We start from the raw sequence: 20,150 nt of genomic DNA, 5'->3' as shown, positions 1-20,150 counted from the left end.
TGGTGGGAAGCCACACCCATCCCAAATTGCCCCCATCTCCTACCCTCCATATTCCTCATCTCCTACAGCCATCTCCTCATTGAATCCACTCATGTTTGCAGCTAATCTTTCCCCTACAGCAGATTTTCAGAATCTGACCTTGCAGGAGTGCTGAAACTTCGGTGGAGCACCGTGTTCAAACCGATCATCCGTTTGGCCTGAAATTTGGAGGGAAGGTGGCCCATCCCTGGCCGACCAGGCCCTAGCTGGCTGATTCTAGATTCATGGGCCCCACACACATGCGGGCCGCCATCCACGCACGTGCGTCAGGCCGGTTTGCTGTCCACACGTGCGGGCTAATCATAGGTTCCCTTTCGTCTCTATTTCACTTATCTTTCGCCTTGTTTCCATAACCCTAACCCTAGATCATCTCAAATCCCCAAGTTCTATTCCACTTTTGAAACCCTAGGTTTTCCTGAATTGAAACGTGAGAATCCCTTGGATTGGGAAATAATCCTTTGCATGTGTGGATGAATCTACTATCCTTTGAGCATTGTTTGGTCTATAATTTTTAATTGATTCGCTAACATGTGTAGGCTTGGACCCTCGTAGATTCCCCTTGTTGAATGCTTGACTTTATGTGGGATGTTGAATTATTATGATGGTTTCTAAATTAATATGATCTAAAGCCTGAAATCTTGCCCATTATATCTAATTTTCATGTCCTGCATCACATAGGCATAGCTAGATGATTGCAAATCAGTGTCATAGTTGCCGGAGTCATTCGTACCATTGCCATGTGATCCATATCTATCATGCGGCATGGAAGTGTAGCTCCTCTTCCCATTGTTATCATTTTACTCAAGGCTCCATGTAGTAGCTTCTACATCATGTGCCAACCATTTCTTCCAATTTAGTGTTTGAAGTATTGGTATCGCTATAAGTTTAGCTGGCCAGGGATATGGAAACAATATCGATGTCGCCGATAATATCGCTGATAACCGGAAATACGGGGAAACATGGGAAAAATGATGGAATTTTCAGCGAAACTTTAGGAGATGTGAAAATGTACGTACTTGCATATTTAGAAAATAAAATAAAATGCAAAAAGGGTCTTAAAAGCATGTGTTGTTGTAAGAAATCAGTCCAACCATCCCATCCGGCCTATTCAACCATCCAACCTTCCATTCAAACATCCATCGATATTGCAAAATAACAACAACACGTGATATTTCACCAAGACATCATCAACAATTGGAAAGGAAACGAAAGATTGCGTTCTTAATATCGCGCATGTTGCGATATCGATAATATTGAGATATTATCAATATTATCAATGACAACTTGAACACTAAATACAACCATGCGCCCATGAAAAAAATTGAAATAAAATTTTTTCTAATAAATAAAATTTTGATTATATCAATACGTTGGTGATATTATTGAAATATCTTCGATACACTTATGATACAAGCATTACCTAGAATATATGTAGTTGAAAATATTGGCAATACATTGGCGATATTGATGCATTGGCAATACAAGTGTCACTTAGAATTTACATAGTTGAAAATATTCGTGATTACATTAGCGATATTGATACGTTGGTGATACTTAGCGATACATTGCTAATACTTGGAATTTCTGATACTACCAGCGTTATTGTTATCGCTACCAGTGTTATTGGTATCGCTGAGCTGGAGATAAAGATAATATCAAATATATTTCGATTGTATCGGAGATAATTCGAACATTGTTCCAATGTGATAAACATTGATTTGGCTCTCTTGGCCATGTACTTGGAACTATGGCATGAGCAACATGATTTGGGTCCTGAGTGGCATGGTCAAACTGTGCCTCCTTAGTAAATGGGCTAAGAGCTCTTCCCACAACATCACTGGCACCACCCACGTCATCGTTGTTGTTGCCTTCATCTCCATTGTCTCCTCTGCCATTTGGGGACAAAGTCTGATCGTTACTATAATCATTGCTTAGGCTCAATCCAAGCAATCCTCATTTGACCTTGATGGCTCACCCTCGGATGCTGCTTTTATAGGACGACTCATCAACGCACCAAATGAGTCTCCCTGATCTTGAGACCTTGCATCAATATCCATAACTTCATTGACATCGTAGTTGCACTATCCTTATAACTAGGCGCCTCTCCTATTTTGAATCACGCTTTGAACTTGCACTCCTGAACCTGCTTCTTACCTATTCATACATCAAAACATTTTAAAACAGATGCATCCCTGCTGCCATACCCAAATTTATTTTCACTTCATTTCATGCTTCTTGCAACTATAGTTGATGCTAGTGCTCGTTTTTGCTGCAGCTTTGGGCATCTTGGCATTAGGCGTCCATTTGTTTCATCCAACTTTAATGGCTTAATCCACTTGCCTTGTTTAGTAGTGAACGCAACTCCATTGACGACCATCAAGTCTAAGGTGTCACACTTGGGCTCCTCAATATTTGGTTGCAATCAATGTTTTAAATATCGACGATATTGGCCGATATATCCCACGATATATCTTGTATCCCACTTGTGCGATATGAAATGCACAGGTAGTACCAATATATCCCACATGTTCGATCTGGTGAGCACTTTCAATTTCCAATCCTTTTTTTTTTTGGTTGAAATTTTGTTAAATCAATGTCAAATGATTATAAATCTATTGGTTCTTCATGTTTTACATGAAAAATCATGGAGTTGGAGCTTTGATTTCGATATCCATTGGTTCTTCATGTTTTTCATTTTTTTTTATAAAATTTTTCCTTCAACTAGCTGTCAATTGAGACTAATTTCAAATTATTTAGGAGTATTTGATGAAATAATCATCACATACATTCCAATTTTGAAATTTGAGTGTAGGTGGTCCGATTTGCAAAAAATTAGGGAAAATTCAAAATTTCTCTAATTTCTCCCAAATTTCTTGCAATGTTGCACTCCAAGCATGAAATCAAGCATGTATGAGGGCTGATCTACTGATTTGTTAAGTCCTTGTCAAATTTTGGAAAATAAAAATCATTTTTAATTAAAAATTAATATATATATATATATATATATATATATATTGAAATTTCCATTCAACCAGCTGTCAATTGAGACTAATTTTGAACTATTTAGGAGTGGTTGATGAAATGGTCACCACATACACTCTAAATGTTATGCAGTTTATTTGAATATAGTTGCATTAGTTTAGTTGGATAGTGCATAGCTTAGGACCCTATACAAAGGAAACCTATTATGTGCACTTGGTTTTTTTTTTTTTTTTTTTTTTGAGATGTTATGGTTTAAAACTATGTATTAAGGTCTTTTCTAACAATCCCTGAAGTTTCATTGAAATTTTTTACCATTTCTCCAATGTTTCCTGATGTTTCCCAAAAAGTGTGACAAATTACCCGATACAAACGATATATCTTGTGCGATAAACGATATGTATCTCTATCCCAAGGATGCGATACGTAACACGCTACTGATATTTCGAACACTAGTTGCAACTGCCTCAGTTGCAGCTTTATGTTGTACAGTTGTAGTCTAGAAGATAAGCTTTTGCAGCTCTTTTTACCCATGATCTCCCACCCTTGAAGTCCCAACAACCTACCCACTACTGCCACTAACCTCCATCACCACCACCAGTCTCTTGTCTGGACAGTGGTTCTTTGACTCAATGACTCGTACTGACTTGTTTGGTCCTAAGTCGTGACTCACCTGAGTTTGGCCGACTTGCACTTTTAACTCATGCTATTGAACCAGATCAATCTCGACCGACAGGGTGATACCACTGAGTTAGGCTGATTTGCATTATTGACTCATGGTGTCAAACCAGATTGGACTCTATCAAGTTTGAGTCAACTTGATTGAGGTACATCTGACTTGGATGAGTCATCAACCAATGGTCTAGACCCCCTCAACACAAGCCTAGACTCAACCTGATGCATTTGCTCCCTATTTTATACTATTCACATAGAGTCACAAATAACTTGTTTGCACCAATTTATCCAGCTTTGTCATATAGTCATTAGGGCATGTCATATCATCATCATCATCATCTAGACCCTCATCCACAATTCCATGTCCCCATATCCGATGTGACAATTCTTCCTTGATCCTGTATGTGCTGCCCACTCCTCTCTTTGTAAAATGAGAACATAGTAGCTCCATTTGCGTTCTCACCTCCTTTGGAACATTAGCTCACTACATTACATTAACCTCTTACCAAATGCTCGTTGAACCGAGGCACTCCACTCTTCGATAAATAATCTGTATATTTACAGATGGACAAGCATTTGTTTCTGTCAATTTGCTATCCAGGTTACCAACTGATGTCAGGCTACCTTTCTCCTGACATTCTAGAATAACAATTAATATGATTTTTAGATTATTGTATTTTATAGAGATGCTCATGTCTAATCAGTTGGACCTCTACTTTAAACCTCCACATATTTCCATACTATCATGTTTGTGCAAATGGATCGCCCTATCATCAGCATCACCTATTGTAAAAATCAGCCCAATCCACTCATTAGGTGGGCCAAACTCGTGCCTTTTTTTGTATTTGTTTTCAATGGTGTGGCCTACCTGATGAGTGGATTCGGCTAACTTTTGCACTGTGGTCCTCATGGTGGGGCCAACATATTGGACAGGTTGGATCTCTTACGTGCATGGAAAGTTGGTACTTATTGCTCGCTGGATGGTAATTTATCATCTTAACTGGTTGGACATGAGGTTCTCTTTTCAAAGTAATTTTAATTAATGAAATATTTTTAATAATTAATATGTATATTGAGGAAAATTATCACATAATATTGATTCTGTCCTATGTTATGTTGGATATGTCCTCTATGGGTCCCACCGTGATGTGTGCGGGCGCGCACACACACACACATAGGAAAGTGATCACAGTGTCATCTTTATTGTAAGTTACGGTAGAGATGACCTTTGTGGGTCCCACTGTGAGTCTGTGACATGTATACAAGATTCACACCACCATGAGGTGTGCCCATCAATGTTATGCCATGAGCCCAAATATTAGCATGATTGAAAAATCAATTGGGCCACATTACAAGGAAAAGCTGGGAGGAGATGTGCAGCCAGTAAACATCCTAAATTGTTGTCCAGTCCACCATGTTTTGTAGATGCCATCCAATTCATTCCTTAGATGCGCCTCCTAGGATGATGGAGGCACACCAAAAATAGGCCATTCGAAAACTTAGGTGGTCCACACCAAGTGAATATGGAAGTTTTAGGCATGATTTGCCACTTTTTTCTTAGATGTGGCCCACCTAAATGTCTAATTGGGCCGATTTTTGGGCTCCATGGTGAACTTGAGGCAGCAAACATAATGGGTGGAGTGGATGTGATGCAAATGTCGCAGTGGGGTCCACAGTGATCATCTATACTGTAACTTAGTGGTAGAATCGATTGTATTCAATCAGAATCCATATGTATTTGTGTATATATGTGTGTATGCACACACACAGACACACACATACATGTATGTGGAAAGTATCAATTTCTATTATTTCTGCCATTGTGTAACAGATTTAAAGGGTAAAAACTGAATACCTTTGGATATTCCACTTTCTTGTATTTTCATCTTGAAAACTCAAATTTCTTGGTTGAAATCCATTTCAACGCTTTAAAGTTGTGGTTAGACATCAATTTTGACCATTTCATTGGCAATATGTTGACATAGAAAATGATTTAAAAAGCCGCATTTTTCTCACCTTTGGGATTTTGGTGCAAAATCCCTTTCCAGTATCAATTTCTCCACCAAATCTGTGTTTTGATAACTCAATTGGAGTTGTTAAAACACATCTACAAAGGTATTGGACAAAAATTTCGCCAAAAAAAGGAAAAAAGATTTGTTTTTGGCTTTTCCATGATTTATGGGAGCTTGTCTCAAGTTTCGACCATAGCTGTGCATCTTTCTAACTGAACACATGCCACTATATTGCAATGTATAGCTGTGCATCTTTCTAACTGAACACATGCCACTATATTGCAATGTTTTCAAATTGCGATCTATTGTTATATATCGATGATTTTTTCATTGAAAAATAGTGCAAAAAATTGTATCACGGTGAGATTTTGTCTGCCCACTTTCAAACATGATATTTCGGCTGATCTGATCAAGTGTAAAACCATGCTCATCAGTTAGGGACTAGGTTATGGACTGGAATTGGGTTCAGAGTTTCGGTTTGGGTGGACTTTTTGGGGTGTGGTTATGGCTGAAGTGGGGCTGGAATTAAGGGAGAGCAAGGGGAAGAGGTCGACTGTCTAGGGTCTATTTGTGGACAGTAACATGGATGAGATTAGCATGTGGTTATGGGATGAGTTTAGGCACTGGCTTTGGACTGATTTGGGAGTTAACTGGGATGAAATTAAAACTGATTTCTAGTCACAGGTTCAAGCTGTTTAAGGGGCCTTTAGGGATTTGTTTGGGCCGACTGTGGACAGAAATTGGGTTGAAGTGGAGGACAGCTTGATAGTGGGCTTACTTTTTGGCTGTGTTGAGCTACTATGGGGAGGGTATTTTGGAACTGATATAGGAACCATATGTAAAAAGAATAATACAGGGCTGGGGGCTGCGATTGCAGATTGGGGTTGTTGACACTTACAGTTGGATCTTGGAGTTAAGGCTGTGGTTTGGATTTAACTCTGACTTTAGGGATGTGGTTTGGGGTTTTGGATGTTTAGGTGTACTAGGGATAGGGATTGGGTATAAGTACTCTGTAATAAAATATCAGCCACGGTTGGGTGTATAGAATGTGTAAGACAGTAATGGTTAGGGTTTAGGAGAAAGGAGAAAGAACAAGAAATTCAATTTCCCAAGATTAGATCATTGTCTGATGCCAAAAATTGATGTACCAAGTGAGAGGAATTTTAAACCCATATTAATAGTTGCATTAAAGGACCAATTGGAGAGATTCAATTGTTCTCTTTTTAGATGCCACAACACTGGTTAAGAAACTCTCCAAATAAGGCACTACAGAGTAAATTCCAACAGTCTTCTAGTAATGGCTACTATAAATACAAGAGTACTTTTCTAGATGAGATAGCCTTAAAAAAATCAGTTAATAAAAAAACATAATCTACCTGTTTCATATGTATGGCTTTGTTTATATGAGTCCTCTTTTCAAGCATTTCCAAACTGAAATAAATATATACCCCAATCTTATTGGTTCTAACTTTGTTAAGGATGTGTTTGATTGCACCAAATATCATGAAATTTCATGGCATTTGGTGCAACCAAATGCACGCTAAATTAGGCACCCTTGTACAAGAGTTGGATTAAAGAAGGAAACAAACCAACAAATGCTAATGAAGGGCCCCAAAACTATCAAGCCTACTTAAATCTACTCAACTGTATGGCATTTGAGCTGTACAGTTTGCATAAATTTTCATGACTGTCACTCGGACTTGTGTTCCCCATAGTCCAATTCATTCTTGTATTTGATCACCTGATTGGATCTGTGTGTTCCATAGTCCACTCTGACCACAATTTTGGCCTGTTTGATTGGTCTTGCGGCATCCACATTTCAACTAGAGGCCTTTGGATGGATTCCACCCAGTGTTCGAAATATCGGTATCGCGTTATGTATCACACCTTTGGGATACAGATACGTATCGGTTATCGCATGGGATATATCGGTTGTATCGCGTAATGTATCGTTGTTGTTAGAAACATGCGGAAATTGGTCAGTTTTTTCAATGAAACTTCAGTGATTGTTAAAAAACACATCAACACACTTATAAATCAAAACATTACAAAAAATAAGTGCATATAATAGGTTTTCTTTGTAGGGGGTCCTAATCTATGCGTTGTCTAACTGAATTGATGCAAGTATATTCAAAGTTCATTCATATAATTTATAAATATAAGAAGACGTGTGGAAATACAAGCAATACATTCAAAAGCAAAAGAAGAATCACTAGATTAGGTTACATACATGTTTGATTTTATGTTTGGACACAAGGATTGTAACCGATTTGCGAGCAAGTGGGAAATTTTGAATTTTTCGACTTTCTGCAACTCTGCCCATCTCCTCCAAATCTCAAAATTGAAGTTCCCAATCCATGCTTTTTGATGCAAAACATGAAAAACCATGTATTTGTAACAATTTGACGCTGACGTAACATGATTTACGGAAAAAAAAGGATAGAAAATCGAAAATGCTCACCGAATTGAACATGTGAGATATATCGCACTACTTGCGAGTTTCGTATTGCACAGGTGGGTTACAAGATATATTGTGGGATATATCGGTCAATATCATCGATATTTAAAACACTAATTCCACCTTTAGACCCTAAATGTGTACATAAGAGATATGAATGGCTTGGATACGACAGTCAACCAGTGCAGAAGATGAAGGTAAGAAGAGAGAGAATAAAGTAACAGTGAGATCTTTGAAGAATCTATCCATCGAAGATGACCAACAATGGGGAAGTGAATAGTTCCATTTTGAGGAAGTTTCTAATATTTGGAAGTTTTCTATATCCAGGAAGCTCCTGGATTTGGGAGTATCTTTTTCAGTGAATTTTCCCTTCTTTCTTGTCTGTGTAAAAGATAGTCTGAATTGATTTTAGAGATCAGTAGGTCAATAGGATGTTGACTTAGCAGGAACCTAGGAAAGACTAATTTATTCACTGGATAACACTCACCTTCATTCCAACTTGATGAGTTATATGATTTTCTGTTTTCTCTTTCAGGGAGGGGTAGATATATTTTAGACATAGGTTATAAATTGAGGTTTAAGATTTTGGTTGCGGAGAAAAGAAACGATGAAGTGGAGTGTTGTTTGATTGAAAAGAGAAAACTGTAAAAAACAGAGTTAACGATGCATACTTGAGAACTTCCCAACCTTCATGGGGATGTTAGGAACGTTCCTGAACCTCTTAAATGGCACGTGCCCAATCATGGATCTGAATCGCACATTCATTCATACAACTAGGAGCAAGCCATGGTACAAAAATCATGCCAATCGGATGATCCTAAACACCCGATCAATAGCATGAAAAATGAACAGTCGAGATTGAGTGGAGAAACAAAATAGGTCCCATCATCATTTCGAAACATCTATTTGAAAGATCCCACTTTGTTTTGCTTTCCAAAGTAGCACTTTGGTTTCATGATTCTAACCTTGTGATATATTGCTTGTAAAAAACGAATGGTGGTAACAAATTGGCGCCATTCAAAGGGTTAGGGTCATCTGATTGGCGTGATTCACCATGGGTTGCACCATGTAGTCGATTCCAATTCATTGGGATAGGGCTTACATGATGATGATATCTCTACGTACATGCATGCGAGTTTGGTGCTCCTTGTTTTTTGGTCATCGTACTTTGGGTTCCAGTTGTCTTTTGCCAAAATAAATTGTGCTCTACTCTGTTTTAATGCCTTGATATTCATCGGCCAAGTCAATTTTCAAGGACTTTAAAAGTGTAGATAATTCTTCTCCACATCTTCATGAATTATGGTCCAAGCAACCATATATCATATTCTTTGAAGTTAGAACGTGAAAACAATTTGACAACTTTGTAGATAATGTAATCTAAATCTAGAGTGACATTCAACATCATCCCTATTTTGTCATGAATTATTGTCCAATAAACCCATATATCATGTATTTTCAAAATGGCAAAATAGGAGTTATTTGACGGCCTTGTCAACAATGAATTTCATGTGCAGCGGTGAGAAGGCCCCAGAGTTCAACTGGTCTAAACATGTAGCAGTCAAAGGGAAAGTAAGATTAGAGGCTTTTGAAAAATATATTCAAGAGCTTCCTCGGTCTCGCAACCGTGCGTTGATGGTAAGATTTTTCGTTTTCTTGTCATTCATTAACTTGACCTATTTCCATACGACATGGTTATTGTTGGACTATAACCTATGGTGCAAAATGCATTTAAGTATTGATGGTGGCCTGATATGAGGCATATCCTGCTAGCTATGATTTGGTGAAGCAATGAACAACGAGAAACATTGTTGGCTTAAAACATAAGTGGGTGAGGATATGGAGGGATATTAGTTTTCACTATTTACTGTTAATAACTTATGGAGTTCATAAGGCCTCATAGTAATGATGGATTAGCTAACCGCTAACTGAACCTTGTTGGTGAGTAATGCAGTAATGCTGAAAGAAGCAGAGATGTAAATTGATAAACATCAAGTATAAACTACATATTCTTCCAAAGATGTCACATGAGTGAGAGTTAAACCAAAAATAGGGATCGCTGGTGTCAACGAAAAGACTGCCAGATGAGAAGAAGCAACTCACTATTTACTGCTAATAACTTCTGTAGTTTGTAAGGCCTCATAATAATGATGGATTAGCTAACTGCTAACTGAACCTTAGTTAATGCAGTAATACTGAAAGAACCAGAGATGTAAATTGATAAATATCAAGTATAAACTACAAATTCTTCCAAAGATGTCACATGATTGAGAGTTAAACCAATAATAGGGATTGTTGATTTCAACCATAAGACTACCAGATGAGAAGAAGCAACTCATGTATGAAGCGAATAAGGCGATGTATTCTGTAACATAAGAGCAACAAATGCTGTAAATCAATAACTAATGCAATTAATAATCTAATTTTTCATACATATGACTGTGGTTTTATATATAGCTCTTAAAGTCTTAAAATTCTATACGTAAGCATGAAAAGTCCTAGGCTTGGCAAAAATCTTTCCTAAACTCTCTCAACTTGGTAGTAATAAATGCTCAAAGCCTGTTTGTTTTTCCATTCACCATGGTAAATGTTGGTAAATGAGTAATTATTAATTACCATGGTAAATTCATGCAAGCCGCCTCTGTGATGTTGACAGCTATGCTAAAACCGAGGAGAAACACCGGACACGTAAAATCTTTGGGGCCCACCATGATGAAAAATGATTGATCCACACTGTCCATCCATTTTACCCGCTCATTTTAGGGCATGAGCCAAAAAATGAGGCGAATCCAAAAAGCATTTGGACCACACCACAGGAAACAGTGGGAATTGAACACCTACTGTTGAAAACTTCTTGGGGGGCCACGAAAGTTTGGGATCAAGCTGATATTTGTGTTTTTGGTTCATCCATGTCTTTCTGACCCTATGAATAGGTTGAATGACAGGTACACATCATTGTGGGCCCTATACGAATCTCAGCTTTTAACGGTGGACGTCATTATCTCCTCTGTTTCTTGTGGTGTGGTCCACTTGAGCGTACAATCTGTCTCATTTTTAGTCTCATGCCCTAAAATGAACTGGTATGGATGGCGTGGATCAGACACATACGTCACAGTGGGACCCACAGATTTTATGTAGGCAATCCTGTCTGATGCAATCTCGAGAACCAAGGCATGGTTACTGTCATCTTCCTCTTTTCCAGACAGCTATGAGAAGTAATTATTGTTTATTTACCACCATTTACTGTAGTAAATGAAAAAAACAAACAGGCACTAAAATGGAAACAAATAAAAGAGTCCACATCTTCTCTATCTCCTATATCCTACATATGGGCTGCTAAACACCACCACAGGGCTGTAGGGCTGTATATATGCTATACGATTGAAATATAACCTGTAAAATAGCAACGAAAGGATCCAACTCTCTCTCTCTCTCTCTCTCTCTCTCTCTCTCTCTCTATATATATATATATATATATATATATATATATATATATATATATATCAGCCATATGGCCCTTGTTTACCAACTGTTTGACCATTTATAGTTATACAATTGGAGATGCAGGCTGTACAAACTCCAAAACAGCAATTGGCTCATATAGGCAGTTATCTAATGCCATTTTTGGTTATTGGAGACCCATGAATCAATTAAAATATCTTATATATCTACAATATGGGCTTAGTTATACAACTATGAATGTTGCTGCTATATAGTTGACATTATAGGATGTAGAGGTTGTCAAATTATGTATACAAGCCTCAAAATATGGTCTATACGCCCAATGGTCAAGTGGACCAACATAGGCACCATACACCCATGCTCAAGTGAACCAAGTCAAGCATTATTCACACATGTTCAAGTGAACCAAGTCAAGCATCATTCGCACATTTTCAAGTGAACCAAGTTGAGCATCATTCACACATGTTCAAGTGAACTAAGTCAAGCATCATTCATACATGTTCAAGTGGATTGATTTAAGCATCATAAGCAAATGTTCTAGTGGGCTGATCTTAGCATCATTACCACACATCCAAGTCGATTTATTTAAGCATCATAAACACATGTTCTAGTGGGCTGATCTTAGCATCATTACCACACATCTGAGTTGATTGATTTAAGCATCATAAACACATGTTCTAGTGGACTGATTTAATCATCGTAAACACATGTTCAAGTGGACTGATTCAAGCATTGTAAACACATGTCCAAGTGGACTGATTTAAGCATTATAAACAAACACATGTTCTAGTGGGCTGATCTTTGCATCATTACCACACATCCAAGTGGATTGATTTAAGCATCATAAACACATCTCCAAGTAGAGTAGACTGATTTAAGCATTGTAAACACATGTCCAAGTGGACTAATTTAAGCATCATAAATGCATGTCCAAGTGGAACTGATTTAAGCATCATCAACACATGTTCTAGTGGGCTGATCTTAGCATCATTGCCACACATCCAAGTGACTGTTTTGGGCCCACTAGGCTGTCCTGTGTGTCTTGCCACCTCTTGCCTTGGATCATGCAAGGAGGAGGGAAAAAGTGAGTGAGATTTACTCACTTGTTTTCTCTTGTATAGTGTCCCTTTGATGAATGGTTTGGGTGGCTTGTAGTATGGCTATTCCTCTCTCTCTCTCTCTCTCTCTCTCTCTCGTCTTTCTCTTTTTTCCCCCCCCTCTTTTCCAAGCTTGTGTGTGAAGGGCTAGCAATGGGGGAGTGGGCCTTGCTTATATGGAGAGAGAGGGATGGAAGGTAAGGTGTGATGAGGTAGGAGAGAGGGGAGGGATGGAGAGAGCATGGAAGAGGGATTGGAGTGGAGAGGAGATAGCATGGAAGAGGAGAGGGGGGCCACGGGGGGTAGGTAGGACTCATTGGGGGTGTGAAAGGTCTTGGCCTTGCTTGGTCAAGGTCAAGGTCAATGGGTGAGGTGTAAAGGAGGGGGATGTGATAGTATATGTGGCATGTGGATCTCATTGTCAAAGTCTAGGGTCAAGGGTCAATGATCAACGGTCTAGGGTCAATAGTCAAGGATTAATGGTCTATGGTCAATGATCAGTGGTCAACGGAGGTGTGTGTAGGTTTAGAATGTGAGTAATATTGTGTAATGTGTGTGTTTGTGTGTGTGGCACATGAGTGAGAGTAGGTGTGTTTGGGTGGATGCTCATGTGTGTCGGCATGTGTGGGTGAATGCACATATATGAAGGTATGCATGCATAGTAAAATTCAAGGTTATTACAACATATTGCCCCTGTTTTCAGCAACTCCACTTATAGAGTACTTTCGTTGGGGTGATTATGCAGCTAATTATAATATCTGTGCGTGTGATGATATTCTCACTTTTGTGTGTGTGTGCGATTATATTCTCACCTTTTCAAACAACTTCGCAACATTTTTTTCTTTATAATGTCTTCGAGGATGGGGCCAATATTGTGGACAACGCAGGTTAACCAAAATAAGCTACGTTTCCTTTCCTACAACTTTTTCTTTACCTTATAGGTGGCTCATTGTCGGAAGTGTTCGTAGTATCAATATCGTTACATGCATTAATATTGCTAATATTATCACTGAGACTTGGAAATGTATTGCTGACTGAGGGAAACATTGGTGAAACACGAGGAAATGGTGGAATTTCTCAACTTCACTGGAAAAGTTACCGCAAACCAATCTCTTGTAATAACTTCTTTACACATACATGCGCATGCATTGCATGTGCCATGATTCTATATTCTGCTTATACACTAGATCTTGTCACCACACTTTGCATCTCACTCTTCCATGTGTCTAAATTTCCTCCTATAAATGTATAATATCTAGTTGTAGACTGCCCATTAGACAGAGAACCTACCCAATTGGCATTAGAGTACCGCCAAACTGGAGATGATTATGTAGCTTATATAACATTCCTTAACTTGTCATTCCCTTAAGATATTGCAAAATTTGGACAACTACATCGAATTGTGGAGTTCTAGGAGAACTCATGTACTGACGAACCACACTAATAACATACGATATGTCTAGTCTAGTAATAGTCAAGTAAATAAGTTTTCTAACCAATCTTCTATACCTTTTTGGGTCTTAGTTTATGATTTTGATCCATTGGTGTATTGGTAGGCTTAACACCAAGAAGACCTATTTTCTACAAGTAAATCTAGGGTATATTTTCATTGTGAGAGATTTACCCCTCTGATTTTGCAACCTCCCCTAGGAAATACTGAAGATGACCTAAATTTTTTGTCACAAAATGACGTTGAAGGTATTATATGAGTCCATTAATTACTTTGTTGTTAACCTATCACTACCTGTGACTAGAATAACATCTACATACACAACTAACACAATCAACCCAGATGAACCCCCCTGTATGAAGATTTGAGTGATCAACCTGACTCCTCTGTAACCCATAAGTCATCACAACCTTATTGAACTTGTCAAACCATGCCTGTGGTGACTGTTTCAACTGATAAATTGCCTTATCTTACTCCTCTTGAGCAACTAACCCTGGCAGATACTCTATATAGACAGAGAACGTCTTCGTGTAATCAACTCTGAAAGTTTGTATCCCTTAGCAACTAATTGGTCTTTCAATCTTTTAATTGTTCCATCAGTCTAAAAATTAATGCTATGCACCCACTCACATCCATTGGCACGCTTGCCAACCGGTAGATGAGTCAACTCCTAACTATTAGTATGGTAAAGGGTAGTCATCTCTTCTTCCATAGACTTCTTCCACCCCTCATAAGACAAGGCTTCCTTATATGACTTGGGAACACAATGGGAGGGAAGATATGATGCAAATTTGTGAAATATGGAAGACAAACAATGAAAAGAGACAAATATGGAAATTGGATGTTCGGTAGAAGAACTTCTATGTTTCTTCTATGTAATAGGAAGATCAGAAGAATCATGAGGTATAGGATTTGAAGGCTCGGTAGAAGATGTGATGGATGTCAAAGCCATGGGGAACTTTAATATCTCCCTTCTTCCCTTATGAGTAAACCTCAAGAGTAGGTTCAATTGTAGTAAGAGACTGACTGGTGGAAGAAAGTGGCCGGATAGAATGGACCGAGACGAAGACGGAGGATCTTCCATTGAAAGATCTTTTATCTTTATCTATAAAGAAAGGTGTCGATTAAAGAAGGTAACATCAACACATGATTTGCTTATGAAGACTGACACTGTAACACTTATAGCCATTGTTGTTAAAATCCTAGGATTTACAATGTATAATTTATGATTTGAGATAATCATAAAATGATTTGAATCCCACCTTGAATCTCTTTTCATATGAATCCTACAACTTATGATTCAAATTATGCTTCTTCTCTTATATTTTAACTTCACTTGGTTTTCATTTTATGTTTTCAATTGGTAGGGTCTTTAAGAATCATATAAAAAGGCAAATTATTTTATTTCATTCTCTATAAGAGATTAAATGATAGATTCTCTTCAAGGTTTAATCATAGATTTTTATTTTTTTAAAAAATGATTTCTTGTTTCTTAACTGGTCAAAATACCAAATTGATGTATGACTTATTTGGAATGTTTTTTTGGATGGTTATGATCATGTTGACTTGTATGTATTGTGGAATAATGGTTAGAGATCAAAATATCTTCTTCTTCTTCTTTTTCCATCCATCTCCAGAATTAAATGCTGCTTTTCCTACATGATTCTACGTTCAAGAAAGGTAACAAGAACATAAATTATTAAAGGACCCTTTTATGGTTTTTGAGGGAAATTCTTAGAAGACAAAAAAATAAAGGAAAAATAAGAACCCCATAACAATATTATTGCATGGTACTACTTGATGCATATTGATGGGAAAAGGATGATTGATGAGTTTTTAATTTTTTTTTCTTATCTATTTATATTTTTCATATTGTTTTCAGTTTTTTAAGAAATTTATAAGAAATCTTATGATTTATGATACGATTTTTTATTTTATACGATTCAATCCCTATTATGAGTTGCGATACGGTAATGATTTTGACAACATTGCTTATAGCTTCTCTGTGTTATAGAATATCCAAGAAATATACATTTTATGGCTTGAGTATCTAATTTATCCAACCCTGACAACAATCTATGGACAGAGCACATGTACCCAAAAAGTTTAGGGGGAAGAGAAAATAATGGAGTCCTAATAAACAAAAGAGAATGAGATGATTTACCTGCTAGAATGGTGGAAGACATTCGATTAATTAGGTAGATGTAGTCAAAATGGCATCACTCTAAAAGACTTTTGGAACATTTATATGAATTAATAACGCATGAGTAACTTCCAACAAGTGACGATGTTTTCTTTTAGCCATTTTCTATAGTGTGTGAGCACACGATGCTGGATTTCTCTTTTGCATTGTTAGACTGAAGCACATACAACTTGGAGTTGAATTGATTTTGCATTTCTATGTGAAACATTTTAAAAATGGGAAATAACTTACATTGATCTTTCATTAAATAAAGCCAAGTCATTTGAGAGAAATCATCAACAAAAGCAACAATATGCTTATACCCTGACATATTAGATACTCGAACCGGACTCCAAATATCTGAATGCATTCAAGTAAATGGATTTCACTACACTTTTCCCCATGTGGAGGAAAAGTGATCCTATGGTGTTTACTCAACTCGGCTCAAATTGTAATTTTGGAACACTAGACAATGATGAAAAAATATGCTTTAGACTCTTCAAAGATGGGGGACCAAGACGATATTGCCATTGTGAGCAAAGACGCTTGTTTGCATTGATGCTTTGAATGGCTTACAATTAAGATAATAAAAGGCCACCACATTCATGCCCTCTACCAATCATCTTCTTCGCCTTTAGATATTGGAAAACAATGTGAGGGATATAAGATTGTAGAACAATCAAGAGATTTTTAGTTAGTTTACTAATTGACATAAGATTAAATGAAAATCTAGGGATAGAACATAAGAAAATGAAAGTGAGGGACTCACATGAACTGTAGCCACTCCACATACTTTGGATAGGGTACCATCTACCAAAGTAACAAATACTTGATAATGGTGAGTTAATAGAGGAAAAGGCACTAGACGCATCTATCATTTGCTCAAATGCTTTGGAATTAATGACCCACGTGGCTAGAGATTGAGAAGCTAAATAAGTTATACTTGAGTTTATAGATGTAGCCATAGAAGAAGAAGAGGCACTTGAGGTAGGCAAAGTTAATGCAGGGGCATTTTCACACTGGGCTCGAGTGGGGTAGCCCGTGGGGTGCGGGGACACACTCGGGGTGGGTGACCCATGTGATTTGGGACCCACGGGGGAGGTCTCGTGTTCGAGACTCCTCACCACGGGTGATTAATGCACATTTCACACTGGGCTCGAGTGGGGTAGCCCGTGGGATGTGGGGACACATGGGGTGGGCGGCCCATGTGATTTGGGGCCCATGAGGGGGGTTCGATCGAGGTCCTAACCCATGAGATGTGGGGCCTGGGCTATGAGATAAAGGGATTAATTTGCCACACTCTAACAGTTTGAGCTTTTAGAGCAAGTGGTTAATTGTCCTGCATCATAAGTCTTCAATAAATTTACATACTCATCTTCAGTGAGCTTGACCACATCTTCAGAGGCAATGGATTGTTGAGATGCAGTCATGGAACTAGTTGGACGAGATCCATTTCTCTCTTCAAAATAAGAGGCTTGATTAGCTTAGGTTTTCTTCCCATAGATATCTTAACCCCTCTCCATTGTGTGATTAGTTAACTCACAATCAGTACACTTCTGAGGCTCATGACCTCCTCCAGAATCATCATGGCTACCTCTACCACACTGATTGCCTTATCCACCACGACCTCCTCCTTGTCCAACATACGCCATTAATGAGGATCTGTCATTGGTTCCACTAGACTCGACATTATAACCAAAGGATACATGCTGAAGACGGGCATAGACTTCATTAATCACATAACATCTTTACCACCCAAGATTTTCGAACGCACGAGCTCATATTCCAATTTCAAACTAAATAGGAACTTGGCCACACAAAACTCTTCATGTTGTCACCATTGCTTATCTAGATCGCTAGTAAGCAGCTGATACACATTCAACTCTCCCTCATTCCTTTTGGAGAAATATTCACCTAGAGATTTATCCCCTTATTAGAATGCAAAGATTATTTCTTCGAACAACTCATAGGCATGGGAGATATTTTTCCATGACAAATACATCTCCTTTACATTATCCTAAACTTGTTTTGTCGTATCCTGAAATATCACATTCACTATAATGGATGTTTCCATACTTCTCCACAACCATGTAATAATCTGAGCATTTCTTGAATCCATTCATCATACTTACCATCACTTCCATTTGGTTTCTCCATGGTTGAATATTTACCCTTAGCTGTCAAGAAAACTTGTATGTATTTGGATCACTGGAGATAATTTGCTCCATTTTACTTGATAGAGGTGTGTGGGTGTGTAGTGGGTGCATGTATGTGCATGCGTGCATTGTGTATGTGCACATATGTCCATGAGTTTGTGTGTACGTGAGTTCAGTTGTGTGTGGGTGTTGTGGTTGCATGTTTTTGCACATATTCATGTGGGTGCATGTGCGTGTATGGGTGTGTGTGCGCTCCTATTTGCATTTGGACACATGAGCAGCTAGAGTTGTACACGAGTCGATTTAGCTCAGTCAGGTCGCTCGACTCAACTCGAAAAAGCTCGACTCGCCTCTGCTCAAAATTGGATTCAGATCGAGTCAAGCTAGTTTTTGGAGCTTGAAAAAATTTCGAGCCAAGTTCGAGCCTGCCCAAGCTTGACTCTACTCGGATTGAACCTCAACCCGAATCGACTCAGATCGAATCAGCTCGGTGACTCAGTTATTTTGATATTGATGCTTCTCGCCGAGTGTTTGATGAAATGACTAAACGAAGTGTTGTTTCGGGTGCATACATTCTCCGCAGGATTGGCTGGTGGCGAGGAAGGAATGGATACGAAACAAATCACTACAAAAAAACTTTACATTATAAAATTGTTCTCATATCTTGGTTTTGAAGCTGCCTGCCAAGTGTTTGATGAAATACCTGTAAATTGCTATTACTATTTTGCATTCTGTGAGAAATTGAAGGTGCACTTTGAGTTTGAGAAAATGTCGCAAAGGCTCGAACTGGTCCGATCTGCTGACTGAACTGAGCCGAGCTGGCTAGTCAGGCTTGAGGACCAAGCCGAGTTGAGTTCAAGCTGGGGTTAGCTACTGACCGAGTCGAGTCGAGCTGTGCCAAGCTCGACTCGGATCGACTCGTGTACAACTCTATGAGCAGTTCATGCCATCAATATGGATCCTCCATCTGGTCAAACTGACTATTCATAGGCCTATTCAAAATTCGCTCTAAACTTGATCATTACAGCAACCTCTGGTGCTCCTATTTGTAATACACAGAAAGGTACGGTGCTCCTATTTGCATTTGGACATATGAGCAGTTTGTGCCATCAACTTGGGGCACTATTAAAAAATCACACTAATCTTGATATAACCTCTAGTTCTCATATTTGCATTAGGATACTTGGTAGTTCATGCCATCAATCTAAACTGTAAAATTACTATGGGCCATTGTTCAAAAATCACACCAATCTTGATATAACCACCTCTAGTTCTCGTATTTGCATTTGGATACTGGGTAGTTCATACCGTCACTCTGGACCTTCTATTTGGTCAAACTCACTATTCATGGGCCATTGTGCAAAAATCACTGATATTGGTATTATCTATATATCTGTGTTGGCTCTTTTTTTAGATAACTGCCCATTTTCCAATCCATAGATTGGATTGTGAATGTTAGCTGGCCAAAGTGATCCTTTAGAAACATAACAAATCCAATCGAGACCTATAAAGTTGATAAATTGGATGTTTAAAAAAAATCCCTTAAAAGCTAGCTTGAACATTGATGCAAGATGGTTTTATAACCTAGGATGATAGATGAAATCAGATTTTTAGTTTAAAACATGAGCAACAAAAGTATGAAA

At 38.2% G+C, this 20,150-nt stretch overlaps 1 protein-coding gene across 2 annotated transcripts in view; it reads left to right on the top strand.

Annotated features, from left to right (window-relative positions):
- LOC131258347 (uncharacterized) overlaps positions 1–20,150 on the top strand; it is a 127,775-nt gene that overhangs the window by 91,716 nt on the left and 15,909 nt on the right. For both annotated transcript variants that reach the window (XM_058259609.1, XM_058259610.1), the window contains exon 3: positions 9,678–9,798. In XM_058259609.1, coding sequence (XP_058115592.1) covers positions 9,678–9,798 — 121 coding nt within the window. The remainder of the gene's footprint in view (positions 1–9,677; positions 9,799–20,150) is intronic.

The sequence above is a fragment of the Magnolia sinica genome, chromosome 10, assembly GCF_029962835.1.
Source record: "Magnolia sinica isolate HGM2019 chromosome 10, MsV1, whole genome shotgun sequence".
Lineage (NCBI taxonomy): Eukaryota > Viridiplantae > Streptophyta > Magnoliopsida > Magnoliales > Magnoliaceae > Magnolia > Magnolia sinica.
Note: the sequence above shows the minus strand (reverse complement) of the source record. Positions and strands in the feature narration are given on the sequence as shown.